Raw genomic sequence first — 24,174 nt, 5'->3', positions numbered from 1 at the left:
GGATCTCACAGCAGCCCAGAGCCTCAGTGGAATCCAAGCCCTGTCACTCACCAGCCATGAGCTCCTAGACCGTTATTCAACCTCGTGCCTTGGTTTCCTCACATAGTTGTTTTGGACATTAAATGAGGTAACCCATGCACGTGCTAACCAGTGCCTGCCACTTATGAGTGTTCACATATGTGAGCCGTTGCTCTCACTACTGCTGGACGTTCATGAACTGTCAGGAGAGCCCTTTGAGAGGAAGAGTCCACAAGATGCTCAAGTTTTCCTTTATTTTAGCTAGCACTGCTTCCATGGTACAAAGTGCATGACATTTATGTTAGGTACAGGCTAATGTGAGTGTCAACATCAGGACAGGTTGAGGCTGAGAGTTGATTAACAGGAGGAGAAAGTAAGTACATGGCCCTGGGCAGGGAAGTTGAGTCAGGAGAGGGGAGCAAAGGAAGGGCCAGAGACCTGTCTGTCCCTGTGCACTGTTCAAGTGGAAGGGTTTGTGCTGCTAAGATGGGGCAGTGCCTGTCCACCTCCAACCCCCAGCACACAAGGTGCAGACCTCTGGGTGGGTTCCCTTGCTTCATTGAACGTGTGTTGAAGGGGTTGTCTGAATCCTGCCCGTCTTTCCCTGGCATCGTCTGGTCCCTCCTTCCTGCACAAAGAGTCCTCTGAAAATCCCACCTGCAGTCCTTGCCTGGGAATTCCCAGTCCCAGGCGTCAACAGGGCCCTTGGAGTCCTGGCCGGCTTCCTCACTTGTGCTTCTGTTACTTATTTTTCCCTGTGTGGACAAAAGCATCCTGGACACATGTGGAGCATAGTGACTTAGGTGTGACAGTCGCCTGTTTACTGACAGTTGCTCTGTGCTCAAAAGTGGGTATGATGATTCCTGACCCTTTAAGGATACAACTCAGCATGTAGGGGGTTAGAGGTCTCTATCAAGTGTTCCTTTCACTTTCAGAAGAAACCACATAAAAAAAGGAGGATCTTTACAGGTAGACTTTCTTTTTCTCATGGATCTCTGGAGTGGCCGCATGGTAGCGCTCAGGCCTTAGAAGCAAAACCACTAGATAGATCCCACCTCTGGCAAACTTAATAGCTGAATGGCCCTGAGAGACTTAGTCTCTCTGAGCTTCAACTACCACGTTAATAAGGTCTATCTTGTAGGGATATTATCATTCCTACTGACGTCATTAAAGAAGTTGGGGCCCAAACATAGCAAACTCTTAGATGGTAGCCATTTAGCAGGTCCCCAATATTTGAGGGAAAAAAAAAAAGCTTTAAGAGTGAGGACCATCCCCTGAGCAGAGTCTGCTCTGGCTTGATCTCATGGTCAGACCCATTGGCTCCCTCTGGGGTGGATCTGCCGGACTCTAACTTGGATGCCCGCTGCCCAGGCATCTGCCCTGCATTGCCTTTCTTTCCTACCTGGAGCTTCCTCTCGGTCATGCTCACAGCAGTGTTGTACCTGATGCTGGCCACCTTCATGCCTTGAATTCCCTTACTGTCATCAGCTGTCCCCAGCCTTGGAACTGAGTCGCCCCTGCTGTCAGCACCCCTGCAGGCTGGCTGGGTGCCCTCCCACCTCTTGAGTTCTCAGCACTCGCTGCTCCTGCTTCCCCTTTGGCACATAGTCATCTTTTTAAAAATTTTAATCATTTTTTTTCTTTTTTTCTAATTTTTAGAAGTCATTATTGCATAACAATTGTGCCTGGTAGGTGGGATTCACCGTGACATTCATACATGACATAACAGAGCTTGGCCAATTTCTTCCCCCAGTGCTTCCCCTTTACTTCCTCTTCCCTCCTCCCCGCACCTGACCTCCCTCCTCTCCTGTTCTTTCTATTTTTCTGAGATCCCTTTCTTCTCTCTAGCTTCCTTGTGTGGCCCTCGACTTCTGAGTCTGGCCTATTTTGCTTAACATGATGATGTTCATTCATTTTTCTGCAAATGACACAATTTCATTCTTTACTGATGAATAAAATTCCACTGTGTATATATACCACATTTTACTTACCCACACATCTTTTGATAGGCCCCCAGGCTGGATCAGTAACTTGGCTTCTGTGAATTGTGCTGCTATAAACATGGGTATGCATATATCACTGTAGTATGCTGACTTTAGTTCTTATGGATAAACACCAAGGAGGGATATGCCGGGTCATATGCTGGTCCATTCCTACTTTTCTTGTGGAACCACCATACTGATTTCCATAGTGCTGCAGTCATCTTTATTGTTGTTTTGTTTTTATATGCATCGTTTTCCTCCTAGCTAATACCAGACAGCTCTTAACTCCTACTCTTTTCAGGATATAATTTATTGTGAAAATATGGTATGTATACAAAAGAATGTACATCAAAAAAAAAAAAAAAGGTGTAGTGTTTTAAAATACCCACCACCCAAGTTAAGAAATGGAATAACACAATAGGGTGATCATAGGTAACAATAATATAGTATGTATTTCAGAAAGCTGGAAGGAGTTTCAAATTTTGTACCATAAAGAACTGAAAAAATGTTTGGGGAGATATACAACTTGATGTAACTATTACATGGTGTATAAATGTATCAGAAAATCAATTACCTCATTAATATGTATATTTTTAATGTTTTATGTATCAGTTAAAATAATTTTTAATTTTAAAAAAGAAACAGGGCTGGGGATGTGACTCAAGCAGTAGCGCGCTTGCCTGGCATGCGTGGGGCACTGGGTTCGATCCCCAGCACCACATAAAAATAAAATAAAGATGTTGTGTCCACCAAAAACTGAAAAATAAATATTAAAAAATTCTCTCTCTCTCTCTCTAAAAAAAAAAAAGAAAAAGAAAAAAGAAACAGAACACAACCAACACCTTGCAAACCCCTTTTCAGCCCTTCCTAATTATAGCTTCCCCTCCCCTCCTCAGGTAACCAATATCATCAAATATATATGGATTAATGTTTTCTAATCTTTAAACAGTACATGAATGCTCTTAACAGCATCTGCCTTGAAGTTTTGCAGTGAGGTCAGTTCTTTTCCAGCCGCTCCTATAGGATGGAAGGGGCCCTGACACAGCTGCAGCACAACATGCCGATTGTCTTCTTGTCAGTACTCAGAATCCACTGACCACTGTGTTTACTGGCAGGTTTGGTGCAAGTGCCAAGGTGGTGCATTTCCTGGGACGAGTCAAGCCGTGGAATTACACTTACGACGCCCAAACAAAAAGTGTTAAAAGTGAGTCCCACGATCCCACCATGACTCATCCAGAGTTTCTCCACCTTTGGTGGGACATCTTCACCACCAACGTCTTACCTCTGCTTCAGCAATATGGCCTTGTCAAAGACACCTGCTCATACCTACATGTGGTAGGTTCTCTTTTTTTCCTTTCATGTACTTTAGTGCTGCACTCATAAAAATGAGGCCTAACAGTAGAGTTTGGGAATATTTAGTTGCATTTTAAACACAGAGATAAGGTTTTTTGGAAAGAAAGCAATGACCATCATCATGCAACATGATGATGGTAGATTGTGGAAAATTTCATTAGAAAGGTTTTTAGTTTTCTTTCTTTTTTTTTTTAAATAAACACACATGTATATGTTGTAACTATAAAATTATTAGCCCATTATTCATAAAAAGACTCGAAGATCATGCCTGATGGAGTAAATTTATAGAGAACACCAGGCCCTGGGGATGGTAGAGGCTTGCCTGGCATGTGTGGGGCCCCGATTTGATCCCCAGAACTGTGAAAGAAGAGAATGCCTCATCTAGTGGTTTAAAAACTTAAGGTATTTAATTATATTTTATATTTGCCATCTGCTCAGATTTCAGTGAAAAATCACAATAGTATGAACATACAATAAATACTTTTCTCAGGCTATTTTGATTTCCTGTTTGTACTCCTAGTATATAAGCCCCTGAAAAAGAATCCCTTTGTAGGAAGGAGAGAACATGTTCCCATCTACAATAGCAGCCTTCTTTAGCATGTTTTCTGATTTTAAAGGTCTTCCTTTAAGATTTGTCCTTTGGACGAATTGAAATAAGATGAGAAATTAGAGGCCGAGTGTGGTGGTGCACACCTATAATCCCAGCAGTTTAGGAGGCTGAGACAGAGAATCAAGAGTTCAAAGCCAGCTTCAGCAATGGCAAGGCACTAAGCAACTGAGTGAGACCCTGTCTCTAAATAAAATACAAAATAGGGCTGGGATGTGGCTCAGTGGTCGAGTGCTCCTGAGTTCAATCCTTGTTACCCTTCACCTCCCCCCCCCAAAAAAGATGAGAAATTAAGATGTTACATATAAAGTTATAAAAATTAGAACCAATGGGTAAATTACAATCAGGTAATCTGTTAATTACCTGACTAAAGAGATTATAATATTATGAGAGATTCTTTTCTATAGTAGCTTGGCTTTTACTCATGTCGCTATTATTTGTACCAAAATGTAGAAATGAGAAAGGGAGAAATAACGAACACTTTCTCTGAGTATTCTGTATGGATCATAGAATAACACTTGTACTGTAGTTGGAACGTGCCTGGTTCATAGTAAGTGCTTAGTAAAGTTAGCTGTATTTCTTTAACCCTTAGAGCTAGACTGTCAGTAAGTACTATTATTGCTAAAATCTCCTTCTTAAAGTAACTTAAGGCTTAAAGTAGGTAGTTACCTAACTTGTCTTAATTAACAGACTACAGTAGCAGGACTGGAACTCAAATCCAGATCTGAAAGACAGTTATCCTCACAGAAATTTGAGATGGACCTTCTTAAAGTGTACCTCTATTGCCCAGAATGAAGTGTAGCATTGTTAGGGCAGAGGATGGGAAAGCATAATTTAAATGGTAACGCACTATAAATTCGATCCAGTACACTTGACTAGACCTCAAGGGCCTTTTTCCTGGGGAAGGTCCTTGGAATTGGGCAGAGTACTCCGGAACAGCCTCTCTTCGTCACTGCTGTTCCAAGTGAGGCAAAGGCAGGATCAAGTGTGATCCCTGTGTTGGCCCAGCTACCCGACGTGTGTTTTCCCAAACCCTTTGAAGCTCTAGTGTACTTAAGTACACACACCGACCCTTATGCTTCCGTATGTAGAGAGCAACAAAACAGGTGTTCAAAATTTGTTCCACCATTTTCTTTGTTAATAGTTGTGACTATTCTTATTCATTCACCTTCTTTTTCTCTCTGCTGAGATTTCCAGTGCCTCCCCACTCGAGTGCTCTTTGCAGGATGGCATTGGCAATCTTGTAGGGCACACCTGAAGACGTTGTCTCCCATATGGAATGTGAATCAGCCAAGCCTCACATAGAGTAGACTGGCCCCGTGTGCTGCCTCGACACTGTTCTTTCTGCAACCCAAGGACTGAGAATTATGAACCAAGGGAAGGTGAAGACAGGAATTGAAAGAATTGTTCAAAACCAGACAAACTAACAGAAACTACAGGAATAGATGTTACTTGGTAATCCAGATGAAAGCTTGAGCAGGCAGAAAAATGTGGTACATAGTCCCAAGCCATTCAGCTGTGCTTACAAGTGACAACCTGTGTACCTGATGTGGCTCTCTGGGCAGGTTCCTCAGAAACATAGCACTAGGTATCATTTTTGTTTAAGTTCTCAACCTTTCCGAGCCCACAGATTGAGGACTGATCATGAGACGTGTTCCTTTGTCCACCCCTCTTACGCTTTCTAATGAACTGTTTGCAGCTCTCAGACTTGGTCTATACACTGGCCTTCTCTTGTGGCTTCTGTAGAAAGGTATGCAGAACTTAAACCAATTCCTTTGTTCTCCCAATGTTTTCACTGAGTCAAGAAGTTTTCATTTCGTTAGGAAAAACAACCATACGACCCTTGTATCTTTGTGTCTTTTTTGTTTGTTTCACGTAATGCTTTTCAGTTTTTGCTATAATGCATGATAATTCATCCTGGCTTTTCTCACATACTTCACTTTATTGCATTCTTGAAAATCATCTGACTTCGGCTCTCAAGGACTCTCTGTGCTCTCTCTTTTAGGAACATGTCTCAGGAGCCGTATCACATATGTCCCTCGGAGAGAGCCCAGCTACACCTCAGCCCTTTGTATCCTCAGAGGAGCGGAAGGAGCGGTGGGAACAGGGCCAGGCTGATTACCTAGGAGCAGATTCCTTTGACAACATCAAGAGGAAGCTGGACACTTACCTCCAGTAGCAGCGTGGCCATCCTCCTGTGGACACAGCCACTTCACAGCCACCTGTTTCTGACACTTAGCATCTAGAGTGGGCTGAGAAGTCTGTTACAGTTGTTAAGGCTTTCACTAAAACTCATCAGACAAGGGCTTCTTGCAGGACGACAGGTGAGAACTAGGCAAAAATTGTGAAGTTGTCATTCTGTTATGGACAGTGTTCTGCTTTGTAACCCTAGACTTACTTAGCTAACATTTCAGAAATTCGCAATATGGCAACTGCCAACATACGTGGTAGGGGAGGCCCACTATTGACATTGAGATGGCGGTTCATCTCAAGTGTGCAGAACCAGGCTCCACACCCCTCTCCCTCCAGAATGGGATGTGGCATCTGCCCCTTGCTTGCTTGTCACACCCTGCACTAGATGTGCATTTTGCAACTGTCCAGAGGCTGCCAGAGTGATACTTGTGCTTTCAGGTAAAGGCAGCCTTTAATAACACTGCCCTGTGACTCATGAACACATCGACAGGTGGCATCAGCCCGCCTCATCTCCTAGTCCTATTGTCTGAATAGTTCACAGTTTTCCATGCACCGTGAAGGCAGCATGCTGAAGCTTTTGTTCAGTTCTGTATATCTGAAAATCGCAGTGTGTTCTCTGATGGTAACCTGCAGTAGCATCCTGTATGAAAATAAAGACTTACTGCCATATCTTGGTTGTTTAATTAAGTATTTCCCCTACCTCACTCTCATAAAAAAAAAAAAAAAATCAATTTGAGAATTTTATAATTTATAGAATTTGCCAGTCTCAAAAAATAGTGTAAAGCTTGACATGGGTAAATGCATTTAAAAGTATTATCGAAGATATTTAAAGCTAATGTTCTCCAGTGGTGGTGATGGGTCTGACAGACGGAGGAAGGTGAGATCAAATTTATCTCGTTTGTCATCCACAGTGCATCCCCAGGGGGTGTCCAGGGAGAATACTGTAATCTTAAAATCTGTCTGTTCCGAACACACTCAGTAATCGCTCAGGCTGTCAGAATCTGTGCTGGACCAGTACCTTCCAGTTGTTTTTTTCTTTTTTTTAACTCAGAATAGAAGTGTTAAATCAATTATTAAGTTTACAGATGTTTCTGGGATGCAGAGGACATACTCAATGGAGAGGATCCAAAATGGCCTTTAAACATAAAATGAGTAAGCAGCATAATTCAGGAAAGAATATGACAGGAAGAAATTTGAGGTTTAATGAACCACAAGTTGCAGTGCCTTTTTTGTTGTTGTTACTGAGGATTGAACCCAGGGGTGCTTTACCACTGAGCCACATCCCCAGCCCTTTTTATTTTCAGACATGTTTTCACTAAGTTGTTGAGAGTCTCGATAAATTGCCCAGGCTAGCCTCCAACTTGTGATCCTCCTCCCTAAGCCTCCCAAATTGCTGGGATTACAGGTGTGCAACACTGTGCCTCAGCTGCAGTGACTTCTGTGACCTAATCTTCACAGTCACCCTTCTTTGTTTATTCTGGCTACTGAGATCATTCCTACTCCATGTGGATGAGTCAACAACCAGGTTTAGATACCTGGAGACTATGGGCCACCATGGAGGCTGGCTACCTGAAAAGCTTCAGAACCTGAGAATTTATCTAAACTTTACAGTATTGAATGACAAGTGACTTCTGAAGAGTCAACAGTTATTTGGACTGGTGGAGAGTGAGTTGCTACCATTTCCAAATATGTGAAACATTTACCAAAAATTGAAGTGTCTCCATGTGGCAGGTGGTATGGGTACACAGACCTCTCTGGATGGCGCTGAGGCACAAGCAACTTCTGACTTTGGGGCTTCTAGGTCCCTGGTTGAGATGAACAGAAACCTAAGTCTTCAGTTAAATACCACCTTGTTTTTGTGGCCATGCAATGTGCACTCCAAATAAAGAGTATTAGAAGAGATAAAATTTGTGGCTGGGGTTGTGGCTCAAGTGGTAGCGCACTTGCCTAGCACGCGTGAGGCACTGGGTTCGATCCTCAGCACCACATAAAAATAAAGGTATTGTGTCCACCTAAAACTAAAATAAATATTTTTTAAAAAATAGATAAAATTCAAAGTTTTTTTAAGTGAGAAAAGATGTAAAAGCACCAAATATTTTTGGCAGCCGATGTGGGGGCAGGGATCACACATTATGACTTGAGTGTATTTACTATCTTTTGTTCCTTAATTTTTTACACATAGTGTAAGAAATAAAGCTGTAAAGTGAAAGGCCTTACTTAAAATTTTTAATTAGTGAAGGTAATTAACTTTCATAATCAGAAATACTGACACATTGACATAGAAGACAGCATATAATATGCATAAAAGTGCGCCAGGTTGTAGCTGGGAAATCACTGAACTAGGTGACGGATTTCTTTTCCTTTCCTGCTCTTTCAAGAACAGGTCTTTAATTAGTATGAACTGACTTCTACACAAAGCTGCACAGTTCATACTTCAAGGACCACCCCCAAACACCAAGGGTTGCTTAGGAAAATGTATAGAAAGGCCACATTCAAATCACAGATGTGCAGTTTTACTCATTGTATACAGTGGGGGCACAGCAGGCTTTGGATGGAAAGACGAACTTCCCCATGAAGGTCAGATCCATCCTGTGCCTGACCAAGGTCTGTTCAGGAATGAAGTGAACATCTATTTAATTCTCTTTTGCCTGCATTTGTTATACCCTGGAAAGTCTTAAAGTGTTCAAAACTTGACATTAAAGTGAGTTATCATGAGTCAAACATCAAATCTGCCCTCATGTTTATGACTCTCATCTAAATGCTAGTGAAAAGAACTCTGGCAAGCAAGTCAAGTAGGAAAAAAACCACATGTCTTCAACATTCCCCAGCATAAAAACTTTCACAGTCTGAGGATAATCTCATAGGTATTCATGGCATTCTTTTCTTGATTTAACTATTTCCAGCCTAGAGTTGTAGTTTTGAGGGCAAAATATCTTCAATAATTTACAGTACTATGTGTATATACAGGTATTGTCACAACTCCTTTTCTTCTTCAGATGAGGGAATTAATCGGGACCAGTGTTTTACATCAGGCATTTTAAATTCGATATACAGTCTAATTTTGGAACAAGAATATTTGGGGGGGGGGGGGTTTACCAGGGATTGAACCCAGGGGCACTTAATCACTGAACCACATCCCTAGCCCTTGCATGGCCTGAACAAAAATTGTAACCAGTTCAACTGAGCAGAATTCAAAAAGGTGGAAACAGGAATAAATTACTCTCACAGTACTTCCTACGCACTGTCAATAAAAATTATACAATATAAACACTTCACATAAATGAGATTTAGTGTCATTTTATTCAATGAGAAAATAGTCATCAAAACTATGACACCAAGTAAGCTAATCAATTTTTGATATTTTTATTAATTTTAAATTTAAAACAAAATCCAGTTGGAACCACAAACTTCAGTTGGAACCACAAACTTCAGTTGGAACCACGATTGGAAATACAATGTTTACAATATATTTCTAAAGCTATTATTCTATGTAATAATAAAACAATTAACAGCATAGCATAATGTGAAGTTTTCATTCCAGTGGTTTATATATTTTCTTAGGATGAATTAAATTCTTTTTTTTTTAATTTAACACCACTTAATTGAACTATACAAAAACAAAACAAAACAAAAAACATTTTTAAATGACTTGCCAAACATCATTTATGAATGTGTTTAAAAAAAATAGTTCCTCACTGTGTGGGCAAAGCCGCGCTGTCTCTGCCTTCACCATCAAGAGGAGCAGTCTGGGGGATTCCCCCCCACTAAGAATTATTTATACTTGATTCTGCTGGGGTACTGGCACACACAACCCACCTGCCACATTTAATCAGAGTCTGATCCACCTGATTTTGTGTAATGCTAGAGCTAGCAGGTAAGGAACTTTCCTGGACTCCTAGCAGACCAACCCAAGTCATTACTCCACTACTGTCTCAGCAGATCCTCTCAGTCTTGATGAAGTCAGTCCTCTGCCTCACCTCTGAGAAAAGGGACTGGGGGGATTCTTGCTGGCTGATCCATTGCTACTCTAGACACAGGGAGGGGAGGGCTTAGCTGGCAGGTATTGGTGCACACCTCAGGTGTGTCCCCTGTGACCTCATATTGCTCTCATCTCTCATCTGTCAATCAAATCACCTCTAACACTGTAAGTAAGAGTAGGTGTTCTTAAGTCTGTATCAAACATGATGCATCTCTTAACTATGGTAATTTCTTCTTTGGATTGAAAAAAAAAAAATCCCTTAAGGAAATAAAACCACTGAATATGTAAACCTGACTGCGCAACCTCTAGTTTATTTATTTTAAATGACTTGAGTCACCTAGAATTCTGTGGCAACTACTGTGAGTTTGCTTATTAATGTAAAAAAGTAAGAAAAATGTAAGGATGAATTACTTAAGTTCCAAAATCAAATTCTGATTTTAAACACACATAACAAAGAAATTTTTACATTCAGGATTAAGATGTCTTTAAGAGTTGAGACGAGTTTGGAGATCATCCAGCCCAACTTCCATCCAGACATCACGCCTCTCACATATAGTAGTCTTCTGAATTATAAAAATTTATAGTTATTTCCAAAAAAAAAAAAAAGGCTAGATAAATAAAAAGTACTATTTATAGAAATATCTATTTAAATTCCATAATTTAAATATTTAAATCAAATTGCGTAAAACTGCTTCCCTCTCAGCCCCAGACTGTATTTACACCCTGTGTATCAAATTACATTTAAACAATGAAGTAGTACTAATTGACAAAAATGGAGAAAATAGTATTGTAACATAGTCCCTAATTTTTTCATGAACATAAAATTGCAAGTCACATGTGAATTATATCTCAATGAAGCTGTAAAAAAAAAAAAAAAGGCAAGCAACTTGGACTTTGGTCTCTCATTAAGGTTTGGTTTTGGAATGCAAATTGTAGTTTTTCAAAGTCAAAATCAATCTCTTACAGTCTGTATATATGTATATATTAATCATTTACAAGGACTGGGGATCCACGCATCACCAATCAAGAGGCTCTGGTGAATAACCAAATGTGTCCAACACAGAAAATAAGTCTTTACCGGTCAAAAGTATAAAAGGTTTGACCTTATTGGAAATATGAAAAAGCTGAGTACTTGGAAGATATGTGAAAATACTCAGCATAGATACTATGAAAAGTTGAATAACAAAGTAACCTTTTTTCCAAAAAATTATTTTAGGCCACAGTATGTATCGGAACTTATTGCTATTTGAAGTATCATTAAAAATAGGTTCATATAAGAGATTATGTGTCAGTAATACCTCTTTACTAATATAAAATAGGCCCCTTTTAGAAGACATACTCTAGAGCTCATTCCTAAATCTCTGTATTGTTTCTCATTTTCAAAACTTAGTATCTGATCAAACTGACCTTACTAAAATCCCAAAAATTATAAATCAATTAGAGTTCGGATTTCATTAATTTTAGCTTGTTTCATTTCATTAGCATTCGATTTTTTTGTTCCAAAAGCTCCAGCTGCAAGTTCTCTTTTTGTGTTTTGTATTTTCAGCATATTTTCTTCAACAGAATCCTTCACAATGAACTTCCAAAAAAAAAAGAAAGAAATTGGTTAAGTACTTTTAAAGTAATATTTAAAATCTTTAATAATAACCCCTATTAAGAACATCAAATGAACTACTGTCAAGACTCATCATGAAGGATAAATATGATAACAAGACTGCCCACTAAAAACAAAAAACAAATTCCCAGACATCATGAGAATGGTGGTATACTACAAAAGGATTTGTAATCTTATTATGCAGCTTTCAGAAAATGTGCAATAATTTCTAGAAAACTGTACAGCTCCTTATTCTTTCTCAATACGCCACAAGAACACCTAGAACGTGACGCAGGAGCACTAGAGCTATGCTCTGTTCTCCTGTACCACTGGGCATGGTTGTCTTATATGAGGACTATAGCCCACGGGACACAGGTGACATCTGACAACCCTATCAACAGATGAGAAAGAAGGAAAAAAACAACCTACAACTATACAAGCAAATCTGTCTTAACTAGAATAAAAGCAAAATGAATTTAACCTTATCCTAAAAAAGTTGCGAGAGAAATTTCTAGAAAGCTAAGAATGAGTATTTATCCAGTATTAATTCATAACATTAAGCAAACAGGGAAGGGAAAAAACATGTACCTTCTCAACAGATGCTCTTAAGAAGCATCTGATAAAATTCAACATTTATTTCTGATTAAAAAAAAAACTGATTTAGTCTAGGAATAAGAGACATACTCAACCTTATTAAGGAAACTATTAAAAATTTACTAACAAAAACATTTAATATAAAACAAAGTATTTCCAACAAAAACAGAAGCAAGTCAAGTGCAGAAGTCCCAGTTACTACAATAATGAAAGAAGCTGTATTATAAAACTTTACTGGAATATGTAAGAGCTAAATAAATGAAGAAACTATGTTCCTATAGGGAAACATTCATTACTGCTAATGAAGAAATTAAATAAATTATTATCAACAAATAAATTATTATCCTGACCCTAAGTGTAAGAGTAGTAAAAGGAACAAACAATGTGATTTTTCAAATGAAGGGTAATGAGAACACTCTACCCTTTAAGGAACCAAAACATACTTGAAAAAAACCAACAATATTATAAAATATTGTCTTGAGAACAGGAAGAGATCAATGGAACAGAATGGTCTAGATATAGACCTACATATACATTTCATATTATTAGAAAAAAAGACTTAAAAAAAGAAAAGTGACCATACAAATGTTTTTTTTATTTGGAAAAAGAAAAAAATTAGACCCATTGTCACCCAATACAAATCTTCCCAAAAAATCTGAAATAAGTCGAGAATAGTTTTTAAAATCTAAAGATAAAACCTTCTTTTCTAAAAAGACCTTAAAACCTAGAAACTATAAAAAAGGCTGACAGGTTTTAACTCATAAAAATTTTAAAGCTTTTTCATGACAAAAAGATCATAAGGTTTAGAGACAGGCAAGAAAGAGCCTGGGATAAGCCATTTCTAACATACATCACCAATAACTTAGAATGTACAAAGGTGTCCTTCATATTGTAAGACTACATTCCTGCTGTAACTGAAAACTAGCAAAAGATATAAACAAGCAATCCACAGAAAAACTATTAATGAATAGAAATGTGAATATGTTCAAGGTCTTAGGTAAATGCAAATCAGAAGGGCACTTTTTTGACCATAACATGAGCAAAAATTTCTACCAGTCTTATATATTAAAGTCTCTTTCGACAACAACTTGACAGATGTCAAATAAAAATTCTAAATCCAGAATTCTAGTTTTCTTAACCTATACTGAAGAAGTACTCATATATATGCACAAAAATGTATGTACAACAGTGCTCATCATAGCATTATTTTTATCATAAAAAGTGAACTAAATATTTAATATTCAGGTTTTAGGTTGGGGTTTTAGGTTTGCTCAGAGGTAGAGTGCTCGCCTACCATGTGTGGGGCACTAGATTAGATCCCCAGCACCATATACAAATAAAGATATTGTGTCCACTTATAACTAAAAAATAAATATTACAAAAATATTTAATATTCAGGTTTTAAAAAGGAATCAAATTCACAGAGACAAAGTAAAATGCTGGTTGCCAGCGGGGCAGGAGGGAGAAATGGGGAGCTGTGGCTTGAAGGGAGCAGGGTTTCAGTTTGAGATGACAGCAGCATTTTGGGGACGGCTGCATGACCACCTGGTGTGCATGTGCTTACTGCAACTGAATGGCACAGGTACAGTCATGGCTGAAGTGTCAGAATGTGCTGTGTGTATTTCACCACACTAAAATGTGTTGAACCAAATGGACTTACACAGTATAATGTTTAAGTAAAAAGAATATGTTGCAGAATAATAAAGTATGATCCTGTTTATCTTTGAAGTAAATTTTTAAAAAGTTGAGATAGATACTAAAAAAAAAATGCATGTAAGTACAGGGAACAACATATTCTAAAAATTCATGGAGGAGAAGAGACTGAGTTTTGCTCTCCATAATTTGATTTCTATCACAATAATGTATTCATGTTATTACTTGCATAATTAAAAAAAAAACACATTCACATTCACTGTCTTAAAAGACAGGTGATTCAGAAACTCACTTTAGTGATGATAACTTCTTGCTTCTGGCCAAGTCTGTGGCACCTGTCAAAGCATTGGTCCTCGGCAGCAGGATTCCAGGCCTACAGAACAGGATTGGCTTTAGTATTGGGCTGCCGGGTGAGTTATGGTTAGCCCTTTCATTTCAGCAACATGCACCATCTTTTTTCTGACTGAATTCATAATGCTGACACTGCAAATGTACTGAAGGAAAAAAGTCCACTTCCCCAATCACTCTGCTGAGAGGCAGGCATTCTCCTGTGTCACCTCACTCCACTTCTAATACTGGCTGAGTATCTCTTCGCTGAAATGCGTGGGACCATAAGTGTTTCAGATTTTAGTATTTCAGATCTGGGAATATTTGCAAAGACTTTACTGGTTGAGCATCCCTGAACCAAAATTCTGAGATCCAAAATGCTCAAATCCAAAACTTTTGAGTGTTGTCCTCAAAAAGAGTCCAACTCCAGAGCACTTCAGATGTTTCAGATTAAGGGTACTCAACCTGCACCCTAAATACATGGCTTAGCATGGATGTCAGCACCCAATTAATCAAGTAATTTCTGATTTTTTCACTTTAAAGTGGGTCAGAGTATAAAAGTTTATACATTCTCTTAGATGACAATTTATAATAGATGCAATTCTTGGGCCCATTTATGAAAATGTTTTCTCACCCTCTGCTAGTCTTTGGTTCTTTTACTTTCCTCTATTCAGGAAACAAAAGTACAAAAAAAAAAAAAGATCCCTAAAAACTGCTTAAGATTTTTGATAAGGTTTTCTATATCTGCCTAAAATCAGTTTGACTTCTGGTTAACACCAACGTAATAAAAACACTGCTTAAGCTGAAGAAGAAAATGATGATGTAATGAAATGGAGGGAATATCCAAAAAAGATGGAGGTCTGTAATCTAGAAAGAGAGTAGTCAACTGGTTTTTAAATAGAATCACGAATTATCAAGGTAAGGATCACCAGGATGACTGCAGAAATTGAAAACAGGGTATTTTGGGGGAAAGGTACATTATACAGCAAATTATCAGCCGAAAACTAAAACAACATCAGATGAATATATAGATGACAGTTTTACAATATGATTTATACTTAGGCTAACTGTTCCTTTCTTTTTTAAGTTCCCTAGGGATCTGAGGAAGAGGATGGTTTTGCTATTGAGTTGTAATTTGAATTTGGGATGCTTTTTCAGTGTGGAAGTTAAGGACACACTTAGCTTATGATTTTCTAGAACTGATAGGTATGATATTATCTGAATATTTTGTATTTCACAGACACATTTTAAAATTGTTACAACCAAGACACCAAGCCAAATGTCTTGCTGTTGCACCTATTTTATCTAGCAACCTAAAGACAAGCTGGCAACATACATCCAATGTGACTATCAGAAATCCAAACTGATAGCTCCCATTCCCACATGTAGTGATTAAGTAAATAATTAGTCTCACCAGAAGCTCATAATGGACACTATATACCACCCCTCTTACACAATGTTTGCATGAAAAGGTAAAAGATTTTCACAATTTTTAAATTGAATTTTGTCTTCCTGGGATTTGATTTTTTTTTTAAAGTTAGAAACATTTTCTGTCCTTTGGTTGTTTTGTTTTTGCTGAACTGGGAGCTGAACTCAAGGGCATTTTACCACTGAGCTCTATCTCCAACCCTATTTATTTTTTATTCTGGGACAGGGTCTCACCAAGTTGTCCAGGCTGCCCTCAAACTTGCAATTCTCCTGCTGCAGCCTCCCAAGTTGCTGAGATTACAGATATGTGCTGCATATAGGCCAGAGAGTGTTTTTTAAAAGTATAACTGGTAATAATTGAGTGGTAATAGAGTGCGTTGGTGCATACCTATAATCACAGCAGCTCAGGAGGCTGAGGTAGGAGGATCACACAAGTTCAAAACTAGCCTCAGCAAGTTATCAGCCCCTAAGCAACTTAGTGAGACCCTGTCTCAAAATAAAATATAAAAATGGGTAGGGATGTGGTTCAGTAGTTAAGCATTCCTTGGTTCAATCACTGGTATCAAAAAAACCTTTATAATAATAAGTACTCTATTAATAACCTCTTCCTTATCTAGTACTAAGATTATATAAATAAGACAAAATAATTTGGGAATTTGTTCTAGAAAATTAAGGTTTTTGCATAAACAATGCATTAATATCAAACAATCTATAGTTATGGTGACTTTTTTGATACCAGGGGTTGAACCCAGGGGAACTTAACCACTGAGCTACATCCCATCCTTTTTTATATTTTACTTTGTGACAGGGTCTCACAAAGTAGCTGAGGGTGGCTTTGAATTCATAATTCTCCTGCCTCAATCTCCCAAGCTGTTGGGATTAACAGGCATGTATGTGCCACTGTGCCCATCGAAGCTTTAGTATGGCTAAGAATTAGTCCAAATGCAATTTAAAATCTCTGTCCTCAGATTGAAGAGGTCTTAAATAATAACCATAAAACTCACTCTAAAGCACTAAGGCAAATACAAACCTCTGCCAGCCACGATATGTGCCTATGAAAGCCTACATACGACTAGCTGGAATCTTACTGTGAAGGTCACCCTCAGTTGAGGGAAAAGAAGAGGAAAAAAGCTTTGGTATACAGGTACATGAATCAACTAAAACCTCACCAGAAAAAAAGATGTGTAAGATTCGTATACACAGTGAGTCTGCAGTTCAGACACCAGGTGAGACCACATTCTGCATCTCACAACACATAGCACAGGGCCGTCTGCAGCCCACACAGCACCCGGCACAAACCAGGGTCACATCAGTTCATTCCCGTGTGTGTTCAGAATGTGCTACTATGTGGACACCACCTCAGCCCAGCACTCAGACTTTAGCTTCCTTCCACTTCTAGGTCCGAAATGTACATCCACAAGTGACTGCACAACATTAGGCAATAATACTTTCTGCAAACACTCCATTAGTTATTTCTCCAATTGAGATCCCCGACCACCTGAGTTACCTGTGATCAATGTTAAGAATGCGGATTCCTGAGTCTTACCCAAGACCTCTTCAATCTGAAGACAGAGGTCTTAAACTGCAGTTGGACTAATTCTTAGCCATACTAAAGCTTTAAGATCACTATCACATAACAGGCGTCAGACTCCCATTGCCTGTACCACACCTTGACACTAAGCAGGGCCTCATTTCTCACAGGCTGAATGGACCGCTCACATGTTCAGTTAGTAGGTATTTATTCTGCACACAGAAGAGAAGCAGAATAGTACCACATAACAGTACTTAAGAACACACACTGTGACTCTGGTGTTCCCTACTGTTAGCTGTGTGAAGCTGGGCAGTTTACTTCTCTCCTTCAGTTCCCTCATCTATAAAATAAGGATGTTATTTTCCTCATAAGAATGTCGTGGGGATTTTAGTTAACATATGTAAATCCCTTAAGAGAAAGCCCCCAATATACACTATACACATTTACTAAGCTATTATCTATTTCTAAAGTCTGCCTCAGAATCTTCATAATAATAAATATGAAGTATCTTCAAAAGAGTTTGTCTTTTGAAAAGCCTATAAAACTACTCACTGGATCCATTAAAAATACCCGAGAAGCTGCACAAAGATTCAAACCAACTCCCCCTGCTTTTAAGGACAGCAGCATGATAGTTGGAGAGCCTGCTTCAGTGTTCTGGAAACACTGAATGGACTCAGCTCTTTTCTTCTGGGCCATGGAACCATCCAGACGAGTGAACACAAATCCAGAGGCTCTAATAGGAACAAGGAGAGAAGTAACTCTTACTTTATTAAAAAAAAAAAAAAAAAAAAAAAAAAAGTTAAATAGTAGTTCAATCAATTCTTTCACTAATGTATATATGTGTCTACTTATTCTTGCAGTACTAGGGATCCAACCCAAGGCCTTGCACATGCTAGGCAATTGCCCTCCCACTGAGCTACATCCCCAACCCTAACTTACCTTAACAAACACTACGGAGGACCTACTAATATGCCAGCCACTGCGTTTTCTAATAAATTAGGGATCTGATCTTTTGAATCCTATGCTGCCACAAAACAGTCTTTTTTGTGACTCTGAACATCACTTCTGACAGATAAAATGACTAAAACTGGCAAAACATTAATTAAATATTTTTCTTTGATTCAAATCAATAAAAGTATATTAAATCCTTTGAGTCAAAGTGAAAAACACTGAACTCACTTAAGTGGTGTTTCTATTAGAGACAGGAACGTTGTAAACTGAGAAACAACTAAACTTTTTATGTTTGGATTCTTCTTTCTTAAGTCAATCAAAGCATGCATTAGAGCATTAATCTGAAAAAAAAAATTAAGATACCCATTAGATTCCACTTTTAAATGGCAAAATAAACCCCACATTCTTAAAATTTTTATCCTGTGATTGTACATATTAATAGGATTCAGTTTATTTCTGTACATACATATAATATGCACTGATCAAATTCCAAAATGTTGTCCAAAAAAGGTGCTGCCATGTTACTCAACTAAAAGGCAAAATGAGACTAAATTTTTTAAAAAAAACTAAAAGAATACTACAATAAACTGAAACCCTTTCTCTCTCCTCTGAAATTCACCACATAAAGTAAGCAAAAAATCAGTAGCCAGAAAAAGGAAATTCAAAAGACATGATTAAAAGTAGAATGACTGTTTGTTACATGATGTGTATTCTCTTATATAAAAAATACTCAAATATCTGTACACGTGTACTTTACCTTTGAACTGGACGTCCATTCCATATTGGACTTTTTCTCACTGTCACATGCCAATTCTTCTGGAGGACATTCTAATAAATTGTCTCCATGTATATCATTTCTGCATAAAGGGCATTTAGCATGTGGCTGTTTAAGAACAAAATAAGAGCCACACTGGTTAGAGGAAAAGAAATATAAATTTGCCTAAACATTTTAATAGATGACAGACTCTGTATCTCTTGTGGCCAGCACTTATATTGAGCCAGATTCAGTCACCTAAGGTAGATCTGTACATGCTGAGCTCCAGCCAGCATGTACAGATGGAAGGGTTCATGGCATGGGATGAAGAAAGAGGACAGTGAGAGTGTGTGGCCTAGGGCTGGGCTGGGGCTCAGCGGCAGAGCCGCTGGGTTTGAGGCCCTGGGCTCAATCCTCAGCACCACATAGAAATAAATCAACAAGGTAAAGTATTTGTCCATCTACAACTAAAAAATAAACATTAAAAAAAAATAAAAAGTATGTGGTCTTGACTGGCAGCAAGAGCTTGAAATGCTAAATACCACATCATTTGCAGGCAATTCTTATGACACCTTATATAGCTGTCCAGATCTGCCAACCACTATCAGGTTTGTTCAAAGCAACATCTGTTGTCTGTTATACTAAGACCTGCTAATAAAATTAGATTATATCTTAAATAACTAGATACAAATACTACTGCAATAAGAAAAGTTTCTGAAACTGAAACTCTTAGAAATCAGTATGCTAGTGTTACCTCTTGGGAGAAGGAAGATGGCAAAGGACTGGGAGGAGATACATGGATGTGTTTACCTTATGATAATTATAATTCTCTAACTGTACAACTGTAATTTATCCACTTTTTTTCTAAATGTATTCTACATGTCGAATCAAAATGTTTAAGAAAATCTGCACTAGCTGCAGGACTGCTTAAAAAGATTATTCTACCTCAAAAAAATTTACCACACAGAAGTATTTAGATCTACATTACCCAATATGATGGCAAATAATCACATGGATCAATTAAGCTTTTTAAATGAGCCAAATTGAGGTGATAGGTGTATACAATACCACCAGAATTTGAACATCTAGTTAAAAATAATGTAATATATCACATTTTTATTTTAGATATGCTGGATTAAAGTGTATTATTAAAATAAATTTCATGTTTTTTTCACAAAAAATATGGCTGCTATAAGATGGAAATTATCTTTCAGCCTTTCCTCATCAGTATATTTATCAGCAATGATCTAAACAGTACACAGAACTAGGATTACTGTCTGTAAAAAAGTGCCTCCAAAAAAAAAAAAAAAAATATATATATATATATATATATATGTATATATAATAGTTAAAAGGGAATAACAATGAGAAATAAATCATCTATGAAGATACTGAAATAATTAATCATCGAAAAGGTCATTATTAAATATAAGTCGAAACTTGTATTTCCTTGGAAATGGGTTTCCATTACATTAAAGAAAAGCCCACCACTCCATGCAACAGTGATCCTATACTGAACAAAATACTTACCTGCTCATTCTGAATGACCTGACAAATACAAGGTTTACAAAACACATGTGCACAATGTGTTATCACAGGAACTGTTAAAGAATCCAAGCAAATTGCACATTCTTCATCTGAACCTGAGCTCAAAATTAACTTCATCTTCCTTATTAACTTCTTTCTCAATTCTTCAGGTGTATCATTTCCTAGAGAAAAGGCTGAAAAATTAATTTCAGAGCAAGATTTATAACATGGCTAGACAAATTAATCTACCTTACATAAGGCAAAGTTCTGTTTGCAAACATAGGTAGTCTTTTCATCTGTTCTTGACATGGCAAAAGCTAGTTTAAATTTGAAATTTTAAGAAAAAGTCAGAAGACAAAATAATAGATGATTCCTACCAAACCTCCTATAGAAGCATCATTACAGCTTGATCTGATTACACTAGCAGACTAAAAGATCCAACTTGAACCTTTCATCTAAGGGTATCTACCACTAGAAATCCTGCAAGAACCTTATAATTCCCTTTCTCTGGTAAAAAGTTCCTGAGTACACACCCTGAGTACATTAAGCCCTTTAATAAACAATGTTCACAGGGCAAAATGAAACAATAAACCAAATTTAAGCCACATAAAAAACTTCTCATTCCAATTTAAATTACTTCTAACAAATACAATGGCACACCTCCAACATACTTCTTACCTGAGGAGCCACTGGAAGCCACTGCATTTGTAAGAAGGTGAGTGTGACAACAAATCTGCCGCAGTCTAAGCAGAAGACCCAGGACATCTGCATAGTGTGCAAGGACAGTTCCTTCATTAAAGTACCTGAAACAGAAACGTGTTACAAGTGAAATCCTCTAAACAACTTCTCTGGAAATTACTTCAAAACAAGAACAAAAGCCAGAAAAGCATACTTTAATTTAATGATACCAAGAGAGATTTGTTAACCACAGAGCACTACAGATGAGCAATGGCTGCCAGCTGTAGGAAAAGCTGGACAAGATGTTGAGGGATATGACCCACCAAACCACAATCCTTTAAAAGAGATGGCAGACTCAGGGTGCACACCTGGTGCCCTGAGCTTCTCTGCACACGTTTATACCAAAAAAGGAAGGCAAGCTGCACGAGGAAGCCCAGAAATGCACTCGACACGTGCGGGCCCAGTCCTCCACACCTCACAGCTCCAGGGCCTTGAATCTGTTATGTGCGCACCCAACAAAGAACCTAGAACAGATGTACATCCCCAAAGTAAACTGAAATATTTCCTGCTGTTCTGGCACACGGGTATGAACCTCACATGAACCTGGACTAGCAAATACTAGTTCAGTAAGAATTCAAGATACTTGAATGCTAAGTAATAATTAGCACAGAGCAAGGAAGGCAGCAAAAGGAAAGTCACCAGAGAAACACTGCCATAGAACAAACAAGAATTATGACCAAGGATACCGCCATGACTTCATGTCACTCAATAAAACTCTTCTTCCTTAAAAAGAATCCTAAGGCAACGACAAAGTGCTCTGAAAAAAAGACCTGGCTTCTACCAAAGCTGCGATGGGCCTGACCTTCCTGCAGTTCTCGTGCTGGGAGGATGCCCCACTTGTGCAGTCCTGCTCACTCTAGGCCCTAGTAGCACGCACATCACACATGCTTCTGCTGGACCAGACTCCATTCCAACCAGTTCCTCATCCGCTACAGTCAGTCACAGTTCCCACTCTCAGATTCCCACATTTTGTTCCTTTTGTTGGCAAGTCCTGTTGACCAATTTCTCTATCCACCCTACAGACAGCACCCTGTCACTCCCAACACTGTACCTTTTAAAGATAGCTGCAAAGTCAGCAGACCTTCCTCAGCCCCGACCCCACCTTCCTCTGGAGATGGCCAGCCTCACAGGCCACTGCCTGACTCTGGATGCTACTTGCTCCCACTGGGCTTCACTTCTTCTACACACCTGCTGTATTGTCCTCTGGAGAATTCTCCTCTGCAGTACACATATATTCTCTTCCCCTTAGAAGCAGTTACCCATCCCAGCAGCTCAGGAGGCAGAGGCAGGAAGATCACAAGTTCAAAGCAAAATGCAAGGTGCTAAGCAACTCAGTGAGACCCTGTCTCTCAATAAAATACAAAACAGGGCTGGGGATGTGGCTCAGTAGCCAGTGGCACTGAGATCAATCCCCAGTACCACCCTCCCCGCCAAAAAAAGCAGTTACCCAAACCCATTAAAAGCTGAACTAACAATCAAGCATCAACCCTACATACCAGTCTCATTTTTTTCTTCCTTTTAAAGATAACCTTAGTGGAATCTAGTCCATCTCTGCAGTCTCCATTTCTTTGTAATCTACTTCCTCATCTGAGAGTTTACCCTGGTAACTCCTGATCACAAGATTAATGGCCCTTTCTGAGTTCTCTACACCATGTGATACCACTGATCACTCCCTCTTTCTTGTACTATAACTTTCTTTTCTTTCTTCATACTTTTATCTTTAACGAATCTACAGTAACTTTTTAAAAATCTTAATTCATTTAAATGTGCACATCCTCCTTATAGTTTTGGTCCTTAATAAGTTGAACTCTCTCTCTCTCTAGCCATGCATCCACCCTCTTCCAAATGGTTTTTATGTACTCCCATGACACAGTCAAAAATAGAAGCAAGCAAGGTCTTCTGACAAGCAATTCAAAACTTATGATTTTATGTAGACTCTAAATTTTTTTCCAGCCTAAAGGAATTACTTACCTGGTAAAATACACTATTATGTCATTCACTTCAACTATTAATTTTTAAACAAAAAAAAAATCCTATAGACCACAGAAGAAAATTATCTTTCAATAAATTTGCAACTTTACTGCTAACATATATTAAAATAACAACAACAACAACAAAAAAAAACGAAACGTGATTCAGTTAGTGGGAACAAAGAAAGAAAAGTTTGAACACAGCTCTTTCTCCATACCTTCCAATAGTAGCTTTGCCTTCATTTTTCACAGATTGGTAAATCTTTCTCTCTTCATCTGAAAGTGTAATGTGCTGAATAAATACTTTACGTTCTGGTAACTCCAAAACAGGCTTTCCTTTAATTTTGCTTGTCTTTGTTCTTCTAAGTGTGATATTTTTAATTAGGGACTGTAAACGTCTAGTCAAAATAAAAAAAAAATAATTAAAAAAACAACTTTTTATTTCTACATAGCAAGAAAGAAAAATTTAACTTATTACTATTTTATAACCTTAGTAAAGTTTTTTTTTTAATCCTTATTTGAGGTCTTATCCAATCTGATAATCACAGAACTATTCTTTTTTTTTTAAAGAGAGAGGGGGAGAGAGAGAAAGAATTTTTTAATATTTTTTTTTTAGTTTTTGGCGGACACAACATCTTTGTTTGTATGTGGTGCTGAGGATCGAACCTGGGCCGCACGCATGCCAGGCGAGCACGCTACCGCTTGAGCCACATCCTCAGCCCATCACAGAACTATTCTACAAGCAGAAAATTATTACAACAAATGTACTGAATTTTTTTCAACTAAATCCCAATCAGTTTAATCTTCTTAAATCCTGTCTTTTCTTAAGCTCTTCTCTCCATTTTTGTTCCAGTCATTAATTCTCAATTGTCCTGTCAACTACATCATCAACAGTCAAGACTCAGATTCTTATGCTATAATCACAAGGTGCTTCATTTAAAGTTGCAAGAATACAAATATAGGAAAGAGCCAACC

At 38.2% G+C, this 24,174-nt stretch overlaps 2 protein-coding genes across 7 annotated transcripts in view; one reads left to right on the top strand and one right to left on the bottom strand.

Moving 5' to 3' along the window:
• Gyg1 (glycogenin 1) overlaps window positions 1-6,822 on the top strand; it is a 33,397-nt gene extending 26,575 nt beyond the window's left edge. The window contains exons 6-7 of the mRNA XM_027933664.2: window positions 3,116-3,335; window positions 5,966-6,822. Of these exons, the coding sequence (XP_027789465.2) occupies window positions 3,116-3,335; window positions 5,966-6,139 (394 nt within the window). The 3' untranslated portion in view covers window positions 6,140-6,822. The remainder of the gene's footprint in view (window positions 1-3,115; window positions 3,336-5,965) is intronic.
• A 2,612-nt stretch (window positions 6,823-9,434) lies between these two features.
• Hltf (helicase like transcription factor) overlaps window positions 9,435-24,174 on the bottom strand; it is a 48,447-nt gene continuing 33,707 nt past the window's right edge. For 2 of the 6 annotated variants that reach the window (XM_071615569.1, XM_071615572.1), the window contains exons 18-25: window positions 23,418-23,597; window positions 21,170-21,294; window positions 20,495-20,685; window positions 18,968-19,093; window positions 18,439-18,551; window positions 17,812-17,992; window positions 14,266-14,346; window positions 9,435-11,711 (exon numbers count right to left, since the gene is read on the bottom strand). In XM_071615569.1, coding sequence (XP_071471670.1) covers window positions 11,559-11,711; window positions 14,266-14,346; window positions 17,812-17,992; window positions 18,439-18,551; window positions 18,968-19,093; window positions 20,495-20,685; window positions 21,170-21,294; window positions 23,418-23,597 — 1,150 coding nt within the window. In that variant the 3' untranslated portion in view covers window positions 9,435-11,558. The remainder of the gene's footprint in view (window positions 11,712-14,265; window positions 14,347-17,811; window positions 17,993-18,438; window positions 18,552-18,967; window positions 19,094-20,494; window positions 20,686-21,169; window positions 21,295-23,417; window positions 23,598-24,174) is intronic. The other 4 variants (XM_071615573.1, XM_027933902.2, XM_071615570.1 and 1 more) reach the window with 3 other exon arrangements.

Source organism: Marmota flaviventris, chromosome 8, assembly GCF_047511675.1.
Source record: "Marmota flaviventris isolate mMarFla1 chromosome 8, mMarFla1.hap1, whole genome shotgun sequence".
In the NCBI taxonomy this organism is placed as follows: domain Eukaryota; kingdom Metazoa; phylum Chordata; class Mammalia; order Rodentia; family Sciuridae; genus Marmota; species Marmota flaviventris.
Note: the sequence above shows the minus strand (reverse complement) of the source record. Positions and strands in the feature narration are given on the sequence as shown.